This window comes from Loxodonta africana, chromosome 21 (genome assembly GCF_030014295.1).
Source record: "Loxodonta africana isolate mLoxAfr1 chromosome 21, mLoxAfr1.hap2, whole genome shotgun sequence".
NCBI classification, from domain to species: Eukaryota; Metazoa; Chordata; class Mammalia; order Proboscidea; family Elephantidae; genus Loxodonta; species Loxodonta africana.
In genome coordinates, this window is record NC_087362.1 from 49,101,277 (window position 1) to 49,124,857 (window position 23,581).

General features: G+C 42.9%; 1 protein-coding gene across 8 annotated transcripts; it reads right to left on the reverse strand.

The window, feature by feature from the left end:
* Positions 1-6,887: 6,887 nt before the first annotated feature.
* Positions 6,888-22,992, reverse strand: ZFP90 (ZFP90 zinc finger protein). Of its 8 annotated transcripts, XR_010318860.1 has the most exons (7): positions 22,798-22,992; positions 22,465-22,532; positions 20,973-21,067; positions 14,251-14,377; positions 13,808-13,903; positions 8,209-10,484; positions 6,888-7,002 (listed from the first exon to the last, which is right to left on the reverse strand). XR_010318860.1 is itself a non-coding variant. In XM_010596764.3 (6 exons), the coding sequence occupies exons 3-6, from the start codon at positions 21,021-21,023 to the stop codon at positions 8,830-8,832; spliced, it is 1,929 nt and encodes a 642-aa protein (XP_010595066.1). In that variant the 5' UTR covers positions 21,024-21,067; positions 22,465-22,532; positions 22,798-22,992; the 3' UTR covers positions 6,888-8,829. The 8 variants fall into 8 exon arrangements, 7 of the variants coding, with proteins under 7 accessions (XP_010595066.1, XP_023412370.1, XP_010595068.1 ...); XM_010596764.3 differs by having other exon boundaries at positions 6,888-10,484; XM_023556602.2 differs by having other exon boundaries at positions 6,888-10,484; positions 20,973-21,111.
* Positions 22,993-23,581: the final 589 nt, after the last annotated feature.

Here is a 23,581-nt window from a genome sequence, read left to right on the forward strand (position 1 = left end):
CTGGGCTCTTTTATGGCCCTGTCTCAGGGGACCAGAACCTTGGGCCTCCTCAGGGGGCAACACGGTGACCTGTAGTTTCTCAAATTACCTGGACGATTTCATTCAAACAGTTCAATTTATCCCCATTTTGTCGACAATTAGATCACATGATAGGAGAATGGAAGGAGGTCGGCGCCAGAGTCCATGACTACCCTACCGGACCACAGGAAGGCCATCACACCCCCTTCCCAGGAAGCGCCCCCGGGAGACTAGGGCCGGAGCAGGAAGCGCAGGATGGAAAGGGATCCTAGCCTCAGGTAGGGGTGGAGTATTCCACCACGAGGCAAGGTGGGGGAGAGGACGATTGGCCTGCGGTGTCCGGTCGGGCATCCGGCCACGGGACACGGAGCTGCGAAGAGATCAGGAGACGCCCGCGCGCAGCCACTCTTTGCGCCGCTCAGAGAAGAAACGAAAACTCAAGGCGGCGCACACGCCAACGTCAATACCGACTAAGGGCGCAAGGCACCTTAGTTAGGTTTGCGGCTCACAGGTGCCTACGACCTCGACTGAACAAGGACCACTCAGAGACGGAAGTGTGTCCACCGCTAAGGCTTCTGGGGAATGTAGTCTTGCCGAGGTAGACGTCAATAACACCTGTCGAAAGCGCTCCGGGGAGGGCGCTCCGGGGACGGCTCCTTCGTGCCCGCCAGGTATGCACACTTGACGGAATCCCACTCCCCATCCACGGCTCATGAAATGTGGAGGGTTTGGGTTGGGGGGCGCAGGGAACACGGGTGGGTTTCCGTTGGACCCCTCTTTCAAAGACACCCAGGTCTTCTATGATTAATTCTAAATTTAGTGGTATAAACCTTCCTAACCTGGGTGGTGGAAACCTGGGTGGCATGGTGGTTAAATGCTAGGGCTGCTAACAGAGAGGTCGGCAGTTTGAATCCGCCAGGCGCTTCTTGGAAACTCTATGGGGCAGTTCTACTCTGTCCTATAGGGTCGCTATGAGTCGGAATTGACTCGATGGCACTAGGTTTGGTTTTTTTGGTTTGGTGTCATCATTAAAAACACCCTCAACCCATGGACGCAGCTGTCAAGAAATCGAATGACATTTGATTTCTTGACATCTGCTGCAAAAGACCTCTTTAAAGTGTTAAAAAGCAAATATGTCACTTTGAGGACTAAGGTGCACTTGACTCAAGCCATGGTGTTTTCAGTAGCCTTACATGCATGCAAAAGCTGGGTAATGAATAAGGAACACCAAAGAAGAACTAATGCCTTTGAATTATGATGTTTGCAAAGAATACTGAATATACTATGAACTGCCAGAAGAACGAACATATATGTCTTGGAAGAAGTACAGCCCGAATGCTCCTTAGAAATGAGGATGGTGAGACTTTGTCTCACATACTTTGACATGTTATCAGGAGGGACCAGTCCCTGAAGAAAGACATCATGCTTGGTAGAAGATCAGGGAAACAGAGGAAGACCTTCAACAACATGGATTGACACAGTGGCTGCAATGATGGGCTCAAGCATAGCAATTGTGAGGATGGTGCAGGACCGGGCAGTGCTTCATTCTGTTGTACACAGGGTCACTATGAATCAGAAACAACTCCAGGGCACCTAACAACTTCAACCCCACCATGCTGTCAAATCCTCCAACCTCGGCAAATACAATTTTGGTTATTAAAACAATCCAACCCAGTTCAAAACTTCAAACTCATACCTTATACTAGAGCCCACCCACCTCCTCCAGTGGGTTGGGCCACTGGGAAGCAGAGAGGAGGAGAGAGGCAGTGGTAGCAAATGAGGCAGGACAGAGCAAGCAGGTACCCAGTTTGAATCTGGTTAGTCCTGTTCTGCTTGAGGATGGAACGACTGCCACATGAGGGAATGCCCAACTGTCTATGGTCTCCGTGCAGATTCACTTCAGCCCCCTGTGTTAATTCACAGCAGGGCATCCTAGTTTCACCTTTGGCCCCACCCAGCCCTCGCCTCTCCAGGTGGTAATGCCCTAGCTTCATCGAGTAGCCACTGGGATACAGCCCTATGGCTCTTGCCTGTCCTCTGTCTCTTCCTTTCTCCCAGCTCAAGGCACAGGGTGACCATACATCATGGTTTGCCAGGACAGTCCTGGTCCCCCACATGGTTAGGTCCCCCTTCATTCTCAGGGTCCCAGTTCGTATGATCACCGTATCACAGAACCAGTGAAATCCTATCTTGTGCTCTCTGAAGGCACTGAAAATAGGCAGCAGAGTTCCAATGCCGAGTCTTTTCTTCCCAGGCACAACACAAATGGGGACTCTCAGAGGGCTTCTCACTCTGTTGCTAGTGGCTACTCCAGCAGCATGCACACACACCCTTCAGAAACACCCAGAGTGTACTGGCCACCAGTCTATGTTGAAGTCTCCCTTCCCAGCCCCAACACAACATACACACACTTCAAAGGATGCATCAGGCTCTTCCAAGAACTCTGGGTAGTGCCCCAAAGTGGGTCTGTGTTTTCACCCGGGATGTAGACACCAAGCTCTCCTCTTAGGTGCCCCAAATACCTCCATTCTCTTGGTGCCCGTTATGGATGGAATTGTGTCTCTCCAAAATATGTTGTAAATTCTAACCCTTATAGACCATAAAACCAAACCTGTTGCCGTTGAGTCGATTCTCACTCATAGCGACCCTATACCTGTGGTTATAATCCCATTTGGGAATGAGTTTTCTTTGTTACTTTAATGGGACAGTAGAGCGTTGGGTATGTTTTAAGGCAATCTCTTTTGAAATATAAGATATTAAGCAAGCAAGTGAACTAGCAGAGATGGGGGAAGATAGATGCCAAGGAAATGAAGATTACCAAGAAAAAAGACCTTCCCCCAGAGCTGACAGAGAAAGCCTTCCTCAGGAGCTGGTGCCCTGAATTCAGACTTTCAGCCTCCTAAACTCTAAGAAAATAAATTCATTTGTTAAAGCCACCCATCTGGGGTATTTCTATTATAGCAGCACTAGGTGACTAAGACACCATCCTCCCTCCACTCTACCCCCCAGAGGTAACCACCACTCTGAAGTTATGAAATTAACATTTTAATACATTTTTATTTTTACTCATTATGCATCATTCATGTATATGTGTGTGTGTGTATATATATATATATATATAAAATGGATTGAGTTGTGTCCCCCCAAAATGTGTCAACTTAGCTAGGCTATGATTCCCAGTATTATGTGTCCTCCATTTGGTGAGAGGTTGCAAATCCTAAACTGTGATGTTAATGAGGCAGGATTAGGGTGGAATGTACCTTATGCCACTAGCCTTGCTTCAGTTACATCTTTTATCTTAGAAGAGATAAAAGGAGAGAGAAGCAAGCAGAGAGGAAGGACCTACCATCAAGAAAGGAGAGCTGGGAGCGAAGTGTGTCCCTGCATTAAGAACCTCCTAGATCCAGGGGAAGACTGATGCCAAGGTGCATGGAGATCTCCAAGGAACACAGGGCTTACAGATGTTAGAGAACAAGAACCTTCCCCCAGACCTGACAGAGAAAAAAAATCCTTCCCCTATAGTTGGCACCCTAAATTCAGATTTCTCGCCTCCTAAACTTAGAGAATAAATTTCTATTTGTTAAAGCCATCCACTTGTGGTGTTTTTGCTACAGCAGTAGATATCTAAGGCAATATATATATGTTTAAAAAACTGTTCTAGAAGTTATACTATACTACACTATATCGCTCTGCAACTTTATTTTCAATATTTTAGCTTTGTTAATACATGTAAATACAGTTCAATCCTTCATTAAATATCTAAGTAATTTCTGTGCTGGGGATATAGATATTAAAATTTAAGCACTGTATTGTATTAAATGATCAGCATGTCACAATTTATTAAACCATTCACTTACTAACAGGCATTTCTATGGTGTCCACTTTAATATTTCAAATACTGCTGCAATGAATATCCTGTGCAACATCTCTTCGGGCTCACAGGGAGAATTTGTAGTCTGGTGTATATATCTACAACTGGAATTGCTGGGTCATGAGCTTTGCTGAGCTTCAATTTTACTGGACATTGCCGAGTTACTCTCCAAAATGATTTTATTTATTTACCCTCTCATCAGCAGCGTATGAGTTCTCATTTCCCCCAACAATAACACACATGAGGAATGTGCTTCGTAGTTCAATTCATGCATAGGAGACTAACGGACACACCAGCCCAAAAGCAAAAATGAGAAAGCAGGAAGGAACAGGAAAACTGGACAAATGGAAATGGAATCTGGGGCAGAGAAAGGGAGAGTGCTGACACATCGTGGGGTTGGCAACCAATGTCACAAAACAATTTGTGTACTAACTGTTTAATGAGAAACTAATTTGCTCTGTAAACTTTCACCTAATGCACAAGTAAAAAAAAAGACCCCACATACTTACAAAGAAACAATAAGCAAAAATTTAAATTGGCGGGCGGGGAGTTCTCATTTCCCCCTGCCAGTCTTCTTAATTTTTGCCAGCCTAAATGGGTATGAAATAGTTTCTCATTGTTTTTGTTTGCAATTTTCCAACTTCAAGATTGAGCATATTTTCACTTGTAAACCAGTCTTCTTTGTTGACAAATTTCCACTCAACTGCTCACTGAATAACACTACATTGAGCACCTCCTGTATACCTGGCATTGTGATAAGCAGGGGACAAAAAAGCTAGCCAAACAGATGTGGACCCTGCCTTCCTAAAGCTCACAATATAGTGAAGGAAACAAAAAACCAAATAATCACAAATAAAAATTGTGGTTAGTAACATGAAGGGTATTAAATATAATCCATGAAAATTTAAGAGGGAGACCAATCTAAACGAAGTAGGGGAATCAGTGAAACTTTCCCTGACGCAACATATGCGTTTTAACAAATGAGTAAGAATTAACTAGTTCAGTATTTATGAAAGCCCACCGCAGCTATTAAGAACTGAGCATCCCTATATCACTAGGTTTAATAACCAAAGAAGTATCTTACCTACCCATGCTGGCAGAGCTGTGCTGGACGCTGGATGGATATAATGCCTGCCCTCTGGCTCTCTTCCCGAAACACCCAGCATCATGGGGGGAAGTGGGAAGCTGGCTTTCTCCTCTTGCAATTTTGAGACTGTTAGTTCTGCACTGTTGTATTAAGCTTATTCTTTTATGAGTCTCACATCATCGGCTTTATACTGCCCTATACATGCTGACCCAGCAATCCCATCTTGGATATTTTAAGAAAATATTTAGTAGGGAAAAAAAAGGTGTGGTGCTTAAAAAGATAAAGGTATCCATTGTCACTATTATCAAAATCAATACCAAAAATAAGTCAAATTGATGTCCCAACATCAAGGGACTTATAAAATCATGAGACTGTGTGGCAATGTTGAAAACATTTATGGCAAAGTTTTTAAGAATGCTAAAAGATTTTATTTACAGCATGAACAAATGTAAACAGCTGATATATAAAGGTGGGAGGCTTGTGGGTGAATTTTGGGCATTTAATTTAAAGAAGCACCACCTATCTGTCAGTTTGTGGCACTGTGGTTGCTCTTATGTTGGAAGCCATGCTCCATATAATATGTATATATATTTCAAATACCAGCAGGTCACTCATGGTGGACAGGTTTCAGTGGAACTTCCAGGCTAAGACTAGAATAAAAGGCCTGGCAATCTGTTTATGAAAATTAGCTAAAAAAAACCTTATGGATCAAAACAGAAATATTGTCCAATATAGTGCTGTAAGATGATCCAAAATATCAATGATTATGAAAATGGCACAGACCAGGCAACATTTTGTTGTGTTATACACAAAGTCACTATCAGAGGTGACTCGACAGCAACTATAACAATGACAATTTACTCAAATAGTTTGGAAAAATACTCCAAAGCCCTTTGTCATTTTGTCTCTGCTTGGTCTTCAACCTAACCTGTCACCATATCCCTTCATCTGCTCACCCCCTCCAACAACACTGCATTACATGCAGCTCTGGAGATATCAGAGTTAGGTTAAGCGCTGTCCTTGGAGTTCTGGGTTTGAAGCTTGAATGTGCTGTTTGGGTACTACTTTGTGCAAGGTACTTTACCTCTGGTCTCCACCTCCAACCTATTACAAAACATGTATCATGTCTCTCCAATGCAAGCAACAGAAACACAAATTAGCTTAGGCCAAATAGGGAAATAGTTGGAATGACAGTGGGGAGCTCACTGAACCCAAGAAAGAGCAAGACCTCAGGAATTAGAAATAAGAGCACCTCATTCTCTCCTACTACAATAAACCTCTTATCTCTGGTAAGGAATCAGGTTCTGGCAGCTCTAGGCCTTCATCTACCCAGCCTACCAACCCCAAAATAAAAAAGTTTCCCTGCCAGCTCTATTTTGGAAAAATTCTGGCAAACAGAGTCCGATTGGCCCAACATACCTGCCCCCAGTACTATCATTGAGCCTGGGTGACATCCTGAATTGTGCTCCTGAAGTCAGTGAAGCAGGGATTGTTACAAGAAAGAGGAAGAGGGAGAAAAACGCTGGCCAGGCAGAGAGACAAGAGCTACCACAACACCCGTAACAGGGATGCTGCAAGAAATAAATGAGACAATGCTATGTAAAGCACTTAGCAAAATGTGGTTCAGGTAGTAAGCATATAACAAATGGGAGCTATTAACTCACCTGGCTGTGAAGAGTTTAGCAGTTAATCCCTCCTCCTTGTCGCGCCATTCTTTAATCTTAGCCAAGTTCTGAAAATTGAAAAAGACAAACTGACTCCCATTCAACTAAGAAGGCTATTTATTGAGAGAATACAATGATGTTACAAGGACACATTTCACATGGCCCTAGAAAGCTGGGTGTTCATAAGTTCATGGTTGCTGGGACTAGGACAGTCCTTTGCTCAATCAGCCACACATACATCCTGGGCTCCCTCCCTGCCAATGAAGATGTAATGAGGCTCAGATTGGCTGGATCTAGGTCGGGCTCCATACATAAACCAGTGGTCTCCTTTGGGTCTTCTGGGACTAGGTCTTTACGAACTTCTGTAACAGCAGGGCAACATTCAACTGGTTACAATTCATGACATTCCTGAAAGTAGTCCACTATGGGAATCCCCAGTCTGCAGCGAAGTGAGTTCCTAACACATAATCTAGTTAATCAGCAGGGAAGGATCTCTGTAGAACTACCCATAGTCAAACTATCAGACAACACAAACATGGACTTGGCATCATGTGTGCACTAAACACAGAGCATCATAAACAAAGTTTTCTGAGTGGTTAATGTCTTGGAAGGCAGATCTGCCATGCTTCACAGGCAGCAGACTCATTGGGCTAGACGTCCCACATTCTAGTCCCCAAGCACATCTTCCCTAACAAGAATGAAGAATGCTTGGGAACTGCTTCATACTGTCCAGTATGAGAGAAGAGTCAAGGATTCCACTACCTGGCATGCAAAAAATCCAGTAGGAAAGGTTTATATCAATGCCACCCATGTCACCCCTCCCCATGATTCATCATCAGTGCTGTGAAAATTTGCTTATCTTAGGGAGGAGCGATTCTTGTGTAAAAGAGATCAACATCCATAGCTGCTTCCAAATCTGTCTGTGCTGTCGATGCCAATGAATCACCAAAGGTTCTAGAAATTTCTTTAGGATGACCCATGGGAGATGTTAGGGGACATTAAGGCCCAGGGTGAGTCACTAAAGCTTTACTACTGCTTTCCTGATAGAAAAGCACCATGGACTGAAAAAAGTTGATTTCTTTATGGTGTAATATCCTTGGCACACAATGTTAACCAATACCTTCTGTTTTTCCAAACTGAGTCAAAGGTAAAATTTATGGCAGCAGGTAACTGGGCTTATACTTTCCCAAAATAAAATTAACTTGGGAAAAAAATTCTCTCTTCCCTTAGCTTTGTTTTCTCAATATGACATAGAAAGCTTGGGGCAGTGGTTTCTCATGGCAGTGAGTCATGAAAAGCACAAAAATTTTATGAAACTGACATATGTTAGCTGAAAGTATAATTATGATAGTTGGGAAAAGGAAAGGAGTCACCAGTAGTTCAACAGTCCACGGTCTCTGCTACCATTTTGGTTTACAGGTTTCCAACAAGTTGCCTTAAACAAATTTGCGTAAGTCTTGCTACCTTTTACTAATCCACAAAGTGTCCAACCCATGGGTGCTCATTAAATGTTTATGTATCTGGTTTATTTTAAAATTTACTTTAGAGCACTCTGAATTCCAAAATACCTTTTCAGCAGCAAGGCCATGAGACCAAAGATCCAGGAAGGCTGCATTCTCCACCCAGCTTTGCCATTATAAGCTGTATCACACTGTGCAAACCACTTCACATCTTTGGTTTTCAGTTTCTTCATCTGTACAAGGAAGTGATTGGACTAGTTGATCTAATTCCTTGAATGGTGAATTCCTGAAGGTGGAATTGGTTTCCCAGGTGAATTTTGTCAAAGAGCTGCAGCTGTCAGTTTTAAAAATGAGTTTTGGTCATTGCTGCAGGAATTTTATTTATAAAAGGGCTGTAAACAGGGCTACAAGCTAAGCTGTCGAGAATTGGCAATCTCCTGCATACATATACTCAAAAACTGTATAATGTCCAATATATAGGCATATCATTTCTAACTGGTTATATGTCTGTAGTTGTTTTTACAAAAATCTGTAATCAAATCTGAGAATGTGACTTTTATTAAAAAACGAACATTGTCTACTGGCATACAGTTTTCTTCACACACAACATAGAAATACACACATAACTCATTACATTCTTAAGTTTTCTCTCCAGTAAGAATGCTCTCATACTGAATTAGGAAAGTATTTCAGCCAAATGTTTCTGCCCATTCCTTAATTTCAGGGTTCCTAGAGTTTATTTCTAGCATGAATTCTCTGATGCTTAGTCAGAGCTGAGCTTCGACTGAAGTTTTTCCCACATTCCTTACAAACATAGGGCTTTTCTCCAGTATGAATTCTCTGATGATCGTGCAGGTTGGTCTTTTTTCGGAAGGCTCGCCCACATTCATTACATTCATAGGGTTTCTCTCCAGTATGAGTTCTCTCATGCTGAATAAGGGATGAACTTTGACTGAAGGCTTTCCCACAGTCAATACATTCATAGGGTTTCTCTCCAGTGTGAGTTCTCTCATGCTGAGTAAGCGATGAGCGCCGACTGAAGGCTTCTCCACATTCATTACATTCATAGGGTTTCTCTCCTGTATGAATTCTGTGATGCTCTATGAAACTTGTACTCCTTTTGAAAGCTTTCCCACAAACGTTACATTGATAGGGTTTCTCTCCTGGTTGAGAAGTAGGTTGTTGACTAAAGGCCTGCTCACAATCATAGGGGTTCTCTCCAGTATGGATCCTCTGATGGTCAGTAAAGTCTGTAAAGTGACTGAAATCTTCCCCACAGTCATTACAATGATAGGATTTCACTTGAGTGAGAGTGCTTTCATCTTGAGTAAGAGATGAGCTGTGGTTGAAATCTATACCATAGTTATTGCTTTGGTAAGGTTTGCCTCTCTTATGAATCCTCATATGTTTATAAAGGGATGGGCTCTGACCAAAAGCCCTCCCACATATGCTACATTCAAAAGGTTTCTCTCCAGTATGAGTCCTCTCATGCTGGACAAGGGAAGAACACCGACTAAAGGCCTTCCCACATTCCTTACACTGGAAGGGTTTCTCCCCACTATGTGTAACCTCATGCTGTGTGAGGGATGTGCCATGCCTAAAGGACCTCCCACATAAATTACATCGATAAGGTTTCTCTCCAGTGTGAATTCTCTGGTGTTGAACAAGGGAGGAGCTTCGCTGGAAGGCTTTCCCACAGAGACTACACTGATAGGGTTTCTCTCCAGTATGAGCATTCTCATGCTGACCAAGGGATGAGCTATGCCTGAAGGCCTTTCCACATACATTACATTCAAAGGGCTTCTCCCCAGTGTGAATTCGCTGATGCTCAGTAAGCTGTGTCTTCCAGAGGAAGGTTTTTCCACAGTCAGTACATTCATGGTGTTTCTTTCCAGGATAAATCCCCTGGTCTGTACCGTTGGGGGAAGCTGCCTCTCCTTTATGAGTTTTCTCATGTTTCGTAAGTGATGATCTATGAATAAAGGCTTTTCTGCATTTATTACATTTATAGGGTTTCTTTTTTGTAAGGATATTATTCTGATTAAGTAAGTCTGAATTATGTCCCAAGTTGCTTCCCAGAGTATTACATTCGCTAGGTCTTATTCTCGAAGGAATGTTCAGTTGTGTAACCAGGTCTGTGCTTAATCTAGAGTTTTCACCAAATTTATTTTGCTCAAAACTTTCCTCTGGTGTGACTGTTTTCTTCTGGGTATATGTATCTGGCCCCAGACGTCTCCTCCAGTTTTCCTGCTGTCTGTCTAACTGGCTTCTAACACCCCAGCCATCTTCTAGTGCGGCATGTGAGAGATCATCTGTGTTACGGGAGACTGCAGATATGCCCTGCTGCGGCTTTGATGATTTGGCTTCAGGCCTGATCTCCCAGTCTGAAAGAAATCCAAAATGCAAAAGTCCCTATTCCCTCCCGTTGAAACAAACTGCTACAGTAGGAATGAGGAAATGAAAGAGATATAAATTATACACGACTCTTTTGAAATTAGTCCTGTAGCCTGGGTAGAAGACCCAAAATGGAGAAAAGGGAGAGTGAAGGAGATGACAGTAAAGACTGCAGATCTAGAATGTGTGGTAAAGTCCAGAGAATAAGGAAAGCCTATCTAAGAGGGCTGGTTAGAGAATAAGGGAATGAGTATGAGGACGTTAGACATAAATACAAATGGAACAGGAACAGAGTTCAGCTTGCAGGATTCTATCTACTGTCCAGGCTTCCAATCCTTTTTACAAACCACCACAAAAATCCATCATCCTAATACATCCATTTCCTCACTTCTTTGAAGTCACCTCTGAGGCTCCAGGTCTCCAAATCCTGCAAAGAAAATCTGTAGCCAATAACCTAACTGAAAGGATTCTTTGATATACTTGGAGACTGAGGGATATACTTAACAAGGTAAGAAAAAGTATTATTTCAGGAGGCAGATTATCCTTACACCTAGGACTGTGGTTTAAGTCTATTTGAATTCTGTTTCTACACTACTCACTTCTTTCAACCAAAAAAGGATCTATTTCAATCTGCCTAATAAAAACTGAGCTATAAACCTGTTTACCTCAGAATACCAATAGCAGAGAATTAACTAATTTCTAGGTTTTAAGAATGGCAACCTTTAAAAACTAAGGGGAGGGAACTCTCTGGAGTGATGAAAATATTCCATATTGATGGGATTTTGGGTTAGATGAATAAATGCATTTAGCAAACCAATTGTATGGTACACATAAGAGCTGAGCAATTCATTGTATGTAACTTTTTCTTTAAAAAAAGAACCATAAAAAACTGAACTTTAGTTAATGATATGTATGCTAAAGTATTTAGGAATAAAAAGTACTTATGTCTGCAACTTATTTGGAAATACATCAAAAAAATAAGATAGACTGATAGATGGAAAGATATATGATAAAGCAGATACAACAAAATGTTAACTGTTGAATCCAGGTGGAAGGTATGTGAGTGTTCACTGCCTAATTCTTTCGACTTAGAAATTTTTCATAACACAATGTTGGGAGGAAAAAAAACTAAGGGATCTCAAACCCCAAGATTCCTTAAACTGAAATTAGACTTAATTCTAAATTCCCAGAGGCAGAGAATGCTTTGTATTTCTCCTTTTAGAATCCTTCTCAATGGGACATTCAAGAAATGCTTGATGAAACGAATGAGTGAAAAATTTCTCTCTCCAGTCAGATTCTGTAACAATCAGTCAAGTAGTATCTGACTGTCTTCTAGATATTCTGCAACAGGTAGAAATATAACAGACTCTTCCTGTAGGAGCTTGAAATCTAAGAATAGAAACAAGACTCAATATTTCAAAAATTAAAAAAAAAAAAACCACACTGGATGGTATATTACTAAATCTGAGTTTGTCTAGTATAAAAAAAATAGATGATATAAATTTGTGACCAGGGAAGAATATTTATATAGATAGGCCTTGAACTCAAGTAATAGATGGTTTTGAATAGACAAAGTATTAACTAATGAGTAAAAGTGTATGCTACTTAACGGGGAACATTAAAAGAAGTTCAATCTAAATAAAGCCTGTTTTGGCAGGAATAAACAAATAATACTGGAAGGTACGATAGAGGACCTTTAAATCTATGAGGTATAGGGGAACAAGGTTTTTTCAGAGGTGGGTGGTTTATGAAGATAAAGTTTTATAATCCCATACAGTTTATTAACTGATAAATAAAATGTGATATATCCATACAATGGAATATTACTCACCCATAAAAAAGGAACGAAGTATGATACATTCTATAATGTATATGCTATACATTTCTATACAATTCTATAACACAGATGAACCTTGAAAACATAGATAAGTGAAAGAAGTCAGACAAAATGCCACATACTGTATGATTCCAGCTATACAAAATGTCCAGAATAGGCAAATCCATAGAGATAAAAAGGAGATTAATTGTTGTGGGGTAGGGTGAAAAAGGAAGTGGGAGTGAGTGATAACAGATTCGGGGGTTTCCTTTTGGGGTGATGAAAATTATCTCAATAAAGGTGTTATAAAAAAAGAAAAGAAAATCCCATGTGGATTATAAAAAGAAAAGATAGAATGAGCAATTCCAACTGGGAGTTATAATAATCTAAGCTTAGTTCAGGATGTTACTGATAAAAATTAAGACAGGAAAACCTAAGACATTTCTCAAAGGAGAAAAATAACCTGGGGAGATCAGGTAAAGGAGGTAAGAAAAAAAGAAGGCTAAGTGATTACGGAGTCTGGCTTAAGGGATCAGAAACCCAACGGTCTCTAATGGTTAAGGACAGAAATGGGTAATGGGCAATGTAGCAAAATATGGTGGCTGGGTATGAAAAACGACTAATTTATATATTCAGTATGAACTGAGTGAGGCTTCCAAGGGCAGAGGTCCTGTGAGAATTAAAAAGAGAGACCCGAGTGCAAGTAAGGAAGATTTCTGAGTCTATAGCATAGCATAAAGAGCTGCAACCACCAGAATGAAGGTACCCTTATCAAGACATAATACAGAAAGAACTGGAAGGCAGATTCCTTAAGGCAAATTCACTTAGAGGAAAAGGCAAGATAAGACAAAGACCTAAAAGCCAAGAAGCACTGAACAAGTGAGGAGGCCAGGAGAGGGTGATAACACAGGAGCCACGGAGGAAGGCAGTGAATCAAATCAGCATAAAGGTGAGATGGAAGGAAGATGGTGTTGCTCCCTAATCGGTGTTTTAGCAGTTTAGGGAAGAAGTCTCAAGACAGGTTACAAAAAGGAGGGAGAATCAAGGCTGTGGGTATTTCCTAAAAGTCTGAGCCATCTGACAGTGAAAGTGACCTCTACCCTCTGCCAAAAAAGAGAGGAGACATGGAAGTTCCATTAATATCGGAATGAGTAAGAAAAGGAATCTCTAAATAATGAAGGAAGACTGAGGAAGCCAGAGGAGAAAATAACCCAGTAAGCAGAGTTACAGGATATGCAGAAATAGCAGAGTGTAGGATAAGAGGTTACTTCTGGAAAGGAATAAGGAGTACCTTTTCCTCTAAGTCCCGCTAACAGCAGCAACACCCTGTGGTAGGAGACCTACAAAGGTGTCACCCAGGAGACCTCAAAGCACATGGCTTCAGCTTCCTCTGCAGGTCTCGGAATTCCCAAGCTAGCAATTGAAAGGTGCTTCCCCCTCCCTGAGCTGTGCTGTCATCTGCATTGATTCCTACATGCCTGATTCCCACTCATTTACCTGGACAAAAAGGTCTTTGGATTTCTTCCTCTGATATCCATGGCTCTTCTCCTTGCTCCAATTTGAAGATCACCTCTGGCTTGGAAACTTGATATCCTGCTCATGGGTAAATATACAAGCTTAGGTTGTTTGTGCAAGTGGACAAAGAACTTTCCTACAAGTCACTACTAGTCCTTGATATGCAGGAACTCTGAAGGAAAAAAAAGGTGCAACTATGGGAGTCATGCAATCAAACAATTTATTTCCAGTAATGTAAAATAAAGACCTTTTACCTTGAGAGCAGGATCAAAAACCCATACATAAAGCTGGATCTCAAAGAAATTAACAAGCTTAGATCCCTAACACCCTGCTCACAGTTACCTATGCTGTGAGCACTACAACCTTAGCAACTGAGAAAGGAAAGACCCACCAATGGGCAAGACACTGAAGGGAGTTGTTCTTACCAAGAGAAACCAGGTGGCTATAGGTCTCCAGCATCACATCCCTGTACAAGATCCTCTGAGTAGGGTCCATGTGGTGCCATTCTTCCTGGGTGAAGTCCACAGCCACATCTTTGAATGTCACTGATTCCTGTAGGATTACATTCCTGCTCAACTAGGTATCAAGCCTGCAAACATTCCCATGGCAATACTCAAAACACTCCACTCATGTTGTCGTCAAGTGGATTCTGACTCATAGTGACCCTACAGGACAGGACAGAACTGCGCCATAGGGTTTCTAAGGAGCAGCTGGTAGATCTGAACTGTCAATCTTTTGGTTAGCAGCCGAGGTCTTAACTACTGTGCCACCAAAGGATCTATCAAAAGCAATGATCACACATTTGGTATTCTGATCGGGTTATATATACTGGCTGTTTAACTCTATAATTTTGTATAGGGTCTAGTATGGCAGGCAGGAAAGTCAGGAGGGGCAATTTGGCCTCTAAACCTGTATCCCATTTAGATGTCTCCTTGCATTCCCTCAAAGCCAAGCACTGCTGTCAATTCCTTGCTGCCAATTCCTTGCTGTCCACTCACTTTCTTTGTGTGTGTGGGCATGTGTACTGGGGGAGGGTTTACAAAATTCAAACACAGTGGGTGTAAAAAGTGATAGCCTTCTTGATCTGCATCACCAATCCTACTTTACTCTCCAGAAATAATCACCGTCAACACTTTGGTATATACCATTAGAGTGCATTTTCCATGTTTTACACATTCACACACACAACCTCATCTTGTAAAATACCAGACACATTGCCCCACAACTTGCTTTTTACATTTAACTATGTGTTTTGGAGATCTTTCCATAGTAGCTATATAGTTTCACCCTATTCCTTTGAACTGCTTCTTAGTACTCCATAGTACAGTTATATCACAAAACAATCGCTGCCTAAAACAAACGGCATCCTGCTGTACTTAAGAGTAAAATTCAAACTTCTCCATCACTTACCAGGCTCTAGCCATGCCGACCTTGCTATTCCCTGAATATCTCAAGCTTGTTCCTACCCAGGGCCTTTATGTTTGCTATTCCTTTTATTCCCAGATGGCCAGATGGTTGACAAGTTGTTACTCACACCTCAAGTGTTGCCTCCTCAGAAAGGCTGTCTTAGCACTTCTAACTTACTCTCCATCATATACCTACGTTTAATTTTTCCTCGTAGTACAGTATCTTGCCCAAACTCTTGCTACCAAATAGAAAAGGACACTCGTACTTCTAACAATTATCTGAGATAAGCTTGCTTGCTGGTTGAGTGTTTGTCTCCTCGCACTGTAAGCTCCTTGAGAGCAGAGACTATTCATCTTGAGCAGTTATATGCCCAAAGCCTAGAACAATTGCCGACACACAGCAGACGCTCAAAAAATACTTGATGAATAAATAAATGGATCAGTTCCTTATTAATAGATATCTGGAGTGTTTCCAGTATTGTTCTATTACAAACATTATTCCAATAAATATTCTTCATAAAAAATATGCTAGAATTTCTCTAGGATAACTAAAGTTAAAAATGCTAGGTCAAAGGTCTTTTCATACTTCTTACTCTACTTCATCGATGCTTCTTCTACCACTCTACTGAAACTAGGCTGGCCAAGGTCCTCGATGCCTCCCAATTGTTCTGATGGTTGTAGGCTCATCTTTGTCTTGCCTCCCTTGGCTGTGTTAAGCCATAAGACACCTGTGATCGTACGCTCCTTTGGTCTTAGTTAGATTTCTATCTCAGAAAGTATATAAGGGAGTGTGGTTAAGGCAACTAGTATGAAAAGACATTGAAAGCAGAGATAAGTTAGCTGCAGGAGTGAGAAGATATCATAGAGGTTTCTACCTTATTCCATGCCCTTTTCCCCTCTTTGCTTAATTATAGCTGAACTGAACTCCTTTCAGTTTGTTTGACAATCATTCTCTCCCCTTTCTGCCAGACTTTCCCTTAGCTAATTCCATTTTATACTTTACAGATTACCAGATGCTCAGTGAAGTCTTCTGATCCCCTATAGGAGGGCCAATCCCTCTATTATGTGCTTTAAGCCACTCTGCACACCTACAAGTATTCAAATAAAACCTAATCATCTACGTAATGTTTATATTCCGGACTAGACTGTAAGCAAGCATTATGAGGGCAGTGATTGTATCTTTTTTTTTTTTTTAAAACTCTGAAACACCAGTGCCCAGCAAGTGCCTGATCAACAATAAATATCCGTTCACTGACTGTGCTAAGCCTTATGGAGATATATGCAATTTGAATCTGAGAGAAGATAGGATGGCCCCATTTTCTACTGAGTGAGGTGCATGAACACATCCATACACAACACTGGCTCCTCTGTACCGTATTCCTGCTTAACATTGAGGCTGTGTCCCTATAGAAACAGGAAAAGATGAAACCTGTGGGAGATTTTTTGACCAAGGTCAGGGATCTGACTGTGCCAGGTAAGGTGACACTAGATACTTACTAAATACCTGGCTTAACAGGTACACTGTGGCAGAATAAAAATGGAAAAAAAAAAAAAAAAACACTGCAGTCCTTGAGTAGATTTCAGTTTATTTTAAAATATGTAATTATGAGAGCACAATTTAAGACAATACACAGCGAAGTGAGGTACTAAGGATGTTCAGAGCCGGGAAGACAGGGAGGGGGGGAATCTTCAAAAGACTATGCACAGGGCCTTAAGAGGTAAATACCATTTAGATGGGTGGAAGGCGGTCCAGAGATAGAGAAGCTTGAGACGGGAGGCTGGACTTGGGATGGACATGGCCAGCAAAAAAAGGGGTGGGACCAGACATTTTAAGTTGACTGTAAGAACGAACATCCTCTCCCCAGTGCTTACTCTGTCCCCTAAACATATAACCCCTTTGGCTAATAGGTAGTTAGTCGTCTGCAAAGCTGGACTCCTTTGCTCTGGTCCCCATATTTAACACCTGGGCTCCTGATTTTATTCTGCTTCCTCAAATAGGTTCCACTAATGGTAGAGAATGTGCTGACTAGTAAGCAAATGTCTACGTCAAGCCAATCATCATTTCTTGCCTTGACTGGTCTCCATTCTTCTGCTCTTGGTCCCAACAACCTTATTTTTTTCCTGCATATTATCAGAGCCTAAACGTCTCTAAAACACAAATTTAATCATGCTTGCAAACCTTTAAATTTTTTCCCACTCTTCCCTACCTAGCCCATGCCACCATCTCTTATTTGGGCTATTGCTACAACCACCAACTGGTCTCTCATATTCCACTTTTGCCCCATTCACACCCCCCAAGTGTATATTCCATGTAACAACCAGAGTGATCTTATTAAAACCTGTCAGATCATGTCACTCCTTTGCTTAAAACCCTCCAACGGTGCCCCAATTCATTCCAAGAAAAAGCCAAAGTCTCTACAGTGACCTACACAGCCCTTTACAATCTGGCCTCCCCCATCTCCCCCTATCTCATTTCAAATCTCATCACCTACTACTCTGTTTCATTCAGCCTGCCCTCCGTCCGATTCCCGGAACACACTACGCATGCTTCTGCTTCAAGCCCTTTGCTTTGTCTGTTCCCTTGACATAGAAGCCTCTCTCTACAGATAAACACACGGTTCCCTCACTCACTTCCTTCAGCTTTGTTCAAATGTCACTTCATCAGAGCAACCTTCCCTGACCACGCTACATAAAGCAGCACCCATCCTGCTCTGTCACTCTGTCCTCTTCTTCATAGCCTTCACCAACTGACATATACTTTTCTTTGTTTACAGTCTGTATCCTACACCAGAATATAAACTCCAGGTGAGCAGGGATATCATCTATTTTCTTTATTGTTCAATCTCTATTGCCTAGAACAGGCCAGGTGCTCCACAAATATTTAATAACTATTTACTATTTAATAAAAAAGTTACCTGCTTCTTATTTTTTTATTGTGGCTACTAGGAATTTAAAACTATATACATAGCTTGCATTATATTTCTTCTGGACAGTGCTGTTCTAGGTTGTCTCCCAGCCACAAACTTCTCTCCATTTTTCTCTCACGCTTTGCCTTCTGCCATTCGCCATACACGGCTACACTTCTGCCATGACGACTCTTTGTCAGTCAGTCCCTAATCATACTACACCCTTTCATGTCTCCTTGCCTTTGTACCATAATGTATATACTGTATTCCAATCATAAGGTGCTTTCTTCCCTCAGCTCTAGAGGAAAAACTCCTGGTCATCATTTTAGAACCAGTTCAATGGTTCCTTCTCTTCTGAAGTTTTTCCACGTCCCCTATCCTCCTGTCTCCTTCAGCATTTGGTCTATGTCTCCATTTCAGAATTGCAGTTGTTAAGTCATATGTATTTTTCCTGCATCAATTTCTCAAACACCTTAAGTACCAAGACCGTATCCTTTCCATTTCAGTATTCCCAACACCAAGCACACTGGGATTGCCCAGAATTACCTGGGCAACTTTTCTAAATTACCTGTGGAAAGCCTTGTCAAATATCTTTTAAAAGCTCCTCAGGTGATTCACTATAAAAGAATAACTGTTAATATCTACTTGACACTCCCTGCAGGCCACACATTTAGTAATTTATATGCACTGTCTCACTAAACTTTCTCACAGAAACCTTTTCACCACCCCAAAGGAAGCAGGTACCACTTCCTGACTAGTTCTGAGGCATGGCCCTGGTTAAGAACCACTGCCTGGCACACAGCATACACTCCAAAATGTCTGCTGAGTAAATGAATACAGAGTATGGATAATACTTAATGAAGAAGGATGGTGGTCCAGGGAAATCTTGTGTGGGTTTGGGTGACCTGAGTTAGATTTGGTTGGGTCTGTTCATCCTGGTGATCTGATCTCAGAGTTCTTGGGATCTGAAGGCAACAGAGACCAGATCAGAGATGGAGCCCATTTCCTCCCCATCAAGGTAGAACACCAAGAAACCTGGACTCCATATGCAACTTTTTTCTTGTAAAACTTCCCTATATCTTTTTTTTTCTTTTTAAAATGAGATGAAATACACAGAAGATCAGCCATTCATGGTAAACAATCAGTGGCATTTAGAAGATTCATGAATGTTGAGCAACCACCACCTCTATGTAGTTCCAAAATATTTTCATTACCCTTTCCCCATTTTCTGAGGAATCTGGTGAATTCAAACCTAAGACTTGCAAATACTTTTATTTTCCTAACTAAAAATGCAGCACATGTATAATGAAGAAAAGACAAACAAGGGTGCATAGAGTTTATACAGAAAGAGCAACAACACATGTAAACCAAAACCAAACCTGTTGCCATCGAGTCAATTCCAACTCATAGCCACCCTATAGGACAGAACAGAACTGCCCCATAGAGTTTCCAAGGAGGGCCTGGTGGATTTGAACTGCCGACCTTTTGGTTAATAGCCATAGCGCTTAACCACTATGCCACCAGGGTTTCCAACACATACAGATCCTAAAAATTCTAACGGCATCCTGTTTCTCCCATCTCTGCTCCCATTCTTATCCTATTGCCACTGGAGCCACTTTGTTAGTTAAGCCCAGGGGGAAGGTGCCACCCATCGAACACCCTTCCAGGGGAATTCCAACTTCCAGTCTCTTGCTCCTACAATTCATTATTCACAGTAATCTTTAAAACTAAGAAAGCATACTATTTTCCTGCTCAAAAACACTGGCCCAAGCTACACTGGCCTCCTTGGTGTTCCTTGAATAAACCAGACACACATCTGGCTTTCGGGCCTTCACTCAGCTATCCCAAGCACAATAAGGGTATGGCTTACCTTGACCACACTATGTAAAATTAAAATTGTACCCCTACCACAAGTTTCCTGCCTCCCCATTCAGTCCCCCTATCTTTCTTACCTTATATTTTTTTGAGGTACCTCTAGGATATTATATAATTTACTTGTTTACTGGAGTCTTCTGTCTCTCCCTTCTAGAACATAAGTTCTATGAGAGCAGATGCCTTTGTAAATTTTGTTCACTAATGGGACTATCTGGGTGGCACAAATGGTTAAACATTCAACTATTAGCCAAAAGGTTGGCAGTACGAACCCACCCAGGAGTGCCTCAGAAGACAGGCCTGATAATCTGGTTCTGAAAGGTCACTGCCTTGAAAACCCTGTGGAGCAATTCTACTCTGTACACATGGGCTCGCCATGAGTTGGAATCACTCTATGGTAACTACAACAATATATCCCAAACACCTAAGAAAGTGCCTGACATATCATAGGGGCTCAATGACTATCTTTTGAATATAGAGACAGATGGATAAATGGGTTACCATGGCCAAAAAAGAGGCCCAACTTCTTTCTGTCCTCATCTATTGCCTGCAGCCCACACCTGTTATCACACAGGACAATGGGTTTCATGGTCCTTTGTTTTCTGGGCCCCAATCTTCTTCTTTGACCCACAAAGTCAATCACCTCTACCTCTACCCTCTTTGTTTTCACCTGCTTAGATGCAATCTATCAAGCTCCTATCCACAGGTGACAGTCTTCACTAAATCTTTCCCACATGCAGGATTTCCTCTCCCCTCTCCATACTCAAAGCAGCCTCTGGCCCTCTGTATCAACACCTGACACCCCTCTCTCCCTTGTGCTATACTCCTGCATGAGGCTGTCTTCCCCCATTAAATTAACTTCCTGGATAAAGAGTCATATGACTCTATTACTTATCTTTTCCATTCCCCTAAGCGGCACGCTCAGAGAAGGGGAACCACTGACAAAGGGAAATTTCTACTTACAAATCCCTTTTGTAGGGCCAGTGTTCTGTTCTGTCCATCATGCCTGCTCATCGCCTACAGTCTGAGTTAGGTAATCCACGTGGACTGTCAGGCTACTGCTGGAGAATATAACTGAATCAGAGTGCTTGGGGAACACAACCTGAAAAGTAAAGTTTAATGTGGTCCCTAAAATTCACTGCACAGAACATGTATCTACTTTCAGTTTTCTGGAAGACCATGGAACTCACATTCGACAAGACTCCAAGATCAACACCATTAAGAAGGGAATCCCTCCTAAGGAAAGCACCATCACCTCTGACAGGATATTAGTTATCCTAATTTCATGAGCCCTGGTGGCACAGTGCCTAAGCGTTTGGCTGCTAAACAAAAGGTCCGCAGTTCAAACTCACCAGCGGCTCTGTGGAGAAAGATGTGGCGGTCTGCTTCTGTAAAGATTACAGTTTTTGAACCCTACAGGAAGTTCTATTTTGTCCTATAGGGTCACTTTGAGTCAAGGGGTTTTTACTGAGGAAACACTTTGTATTTAAAGGTGATAATGATAATGATTTGCTCTGCTTTCCCTCAAACCAAGTAACTGTCTAGTTCTAGCGCTGTACTTGTCTTACTCCTTAAGGCTCACCTCTGGAAAACAAAGCATGTAAATGTAAAAAACATAAAGGCATTATATAATGTGTGTGTTTTATCTTCTGTTAACTATTTTTAGAAGACACTATTAGTATACTTATGAACTGAGTTTGACTGTCTCATACACCTAACAACTAGAATCTGTAATTCTTCCTTAATCCTAAAGACAGTATGGATTAAAATATTCTCTCCTGTTATGTTTCACTGATCTACTCTGTCCCCGCTCCCCCAAAGAATGAATGGGTTCACAAATCAGCCTCATACTTAAAGTGAAGGCTGTTCTGGGGATGGGCACTATTATACCTTTGTTAAGCATTAAAGAACATGAAAGCTATGGACAAGTCCTCCCTGTTTTTTTGCCTCCTTGCCCAAGAAAGTCCATCTCTATTCTCTTCCTAGGCATGTCCAGACCATACCTCTTCAGCCCCATGAAGTCTATGGCCCCTGGGTCAGAAGCTGGAGATCCTCCTTCACTCACTGCTGCCTTCCCAGTCACTTTCTCCTCTACAGTGTTCGACCTGTCACCGACTCTCTCCATTTCTTACTGACAGAGTTCAAAGAGCTGGCTTGGCACTCAGGGGTCTCACCACTGACATTTCCCAACACATTCAACCTTAACTCCTCTCACAAGCCGTTTGGTCCCCTCCACCCTGCAGTGCGACTTCCCTTTTGGGAAGCTGGCTGCCACTCCAGCATCCACGTTGTTGCTCCCCCCAGCTCTGGACATTTTTTTTTTTTTTTAGGAGGCTCCGGGGCGGGGGGCGGGGAAGGGGGAACGCTAGCCAAGTAAGGGGGTAGCCAGGTGGAGAACAATGACTCCCCAAAACACCCTCCGTGGGCCTAGCTAGATTAGGAATGCACTGCTCACCTGGAGCGCGGCCTTCGGCGGCCTCCGGGCCATTCCCGCCTCGTCGGGACCCCACTCGGGAACAGGGACTGAGGAGAGAGGAGTGGACCCACTCACCCGTCTGCGACCACAGCCCCTAATCCGCCCCGTCGGACCCGCCTCTGCTCTCAGCGCTTCTTCTCTAGGGAGGTGCTCAGACCCCGCCCCAGCCTGCCGTTTCCTCTCCCCAAAATTAAATTCTCCAGCAGCACTTCTGACCACCCCTCCGGCCACGCCCCGGTCCCCAGCAGGGCGGAGGGCGCGGTCCCGCGGACACCCGCCAACGCATGAGAGGTACCATCCCGACCCGCGCACTCGGAATCACCGCCTCCGGGAGGTTCCGGATTTCTCGCCCTCTGGCCCACCCAAGGGCCACGGGCCGGCTTCTCCTTCCCCAGCTCCAGGCTTCGTCCTCCCGGACTCCGATCAGCGGACGGGTTTTCCGAAACCGCCTCAGCCACACCAGGGCCGGACAATGGACGCAGCCGCGGCGCAGAGCCGGAAGTGCGCTTGCGCACGCGGAGCCTCGCGCCCGCAAACCCCGAGACCCCGGCAGTCGCACGAACTACATTTCCCAGAGGCCCCTGCGCGTTGGTCCCGCAAGAGGCGGCTTTGGAGGACGACGCGGCTCTCTCTTGGCCGCCTTGTGGGGACCACCGTGAGGGCCGAGTGCTGTGGAGAGTGTGAGTTGAGTATTCTTATGTTATTCATTCCACAGATAGTCACTGAGCGCCGCCTCCGTACTGGGAGCACGGTGCTGGCGGCGGGATACAGCGGTAGACGGCGGGAAAGTTCCTGCTCTCGGGCCCCGTACATTCCCGTGGTTGAGGCAGACAGTAAAGACGTAAACGTATCAACAAGATAATTGCAGGTACTGACTTCGCCATAGGAATAAGACAATGAATGGAGTGGGGCAACTTTAGGGTGCTGGGGGGACGGTCGCTCTAAGGCAGTGACATTGGAGTTGAAACTTAAGGAAACAATCGCAGGACATGGAGCATTCCAGGCTGATCGAACAGACGGTGTCAAAGCCCAGAAGTGGAAAGAGCTTGATGTGTTTCAGAAATAGCAGTCCACTGTATCTAGTAAAGGGAGGGAA

Excerpts from the sequence above, each read along its gene's own strand:
- ZFP90 (XM_010596764.3), bottom strand. The coding sequence starts at position 21,023 with ATGAGCAGGCATGATGGACAGAACAGAACACTGGCCCTACAAAAGGGA. Across the intron at positions 13,904-14,250 it reads TAGCCACCTGGTTTCTCTTG|GATATCAAGTTTCCAAGCCA; the intron begins GTAAGAACAACT and ends ACCCATGAGCAG. Across the intron at positions 10,485-13,807 it reads CCAAAGACCTTTTTGTCCAG|ACTGGGAGATCAGGCCTGAA; the intron begins GTAAATGAGTGG and ends GATTTCTTTCAG.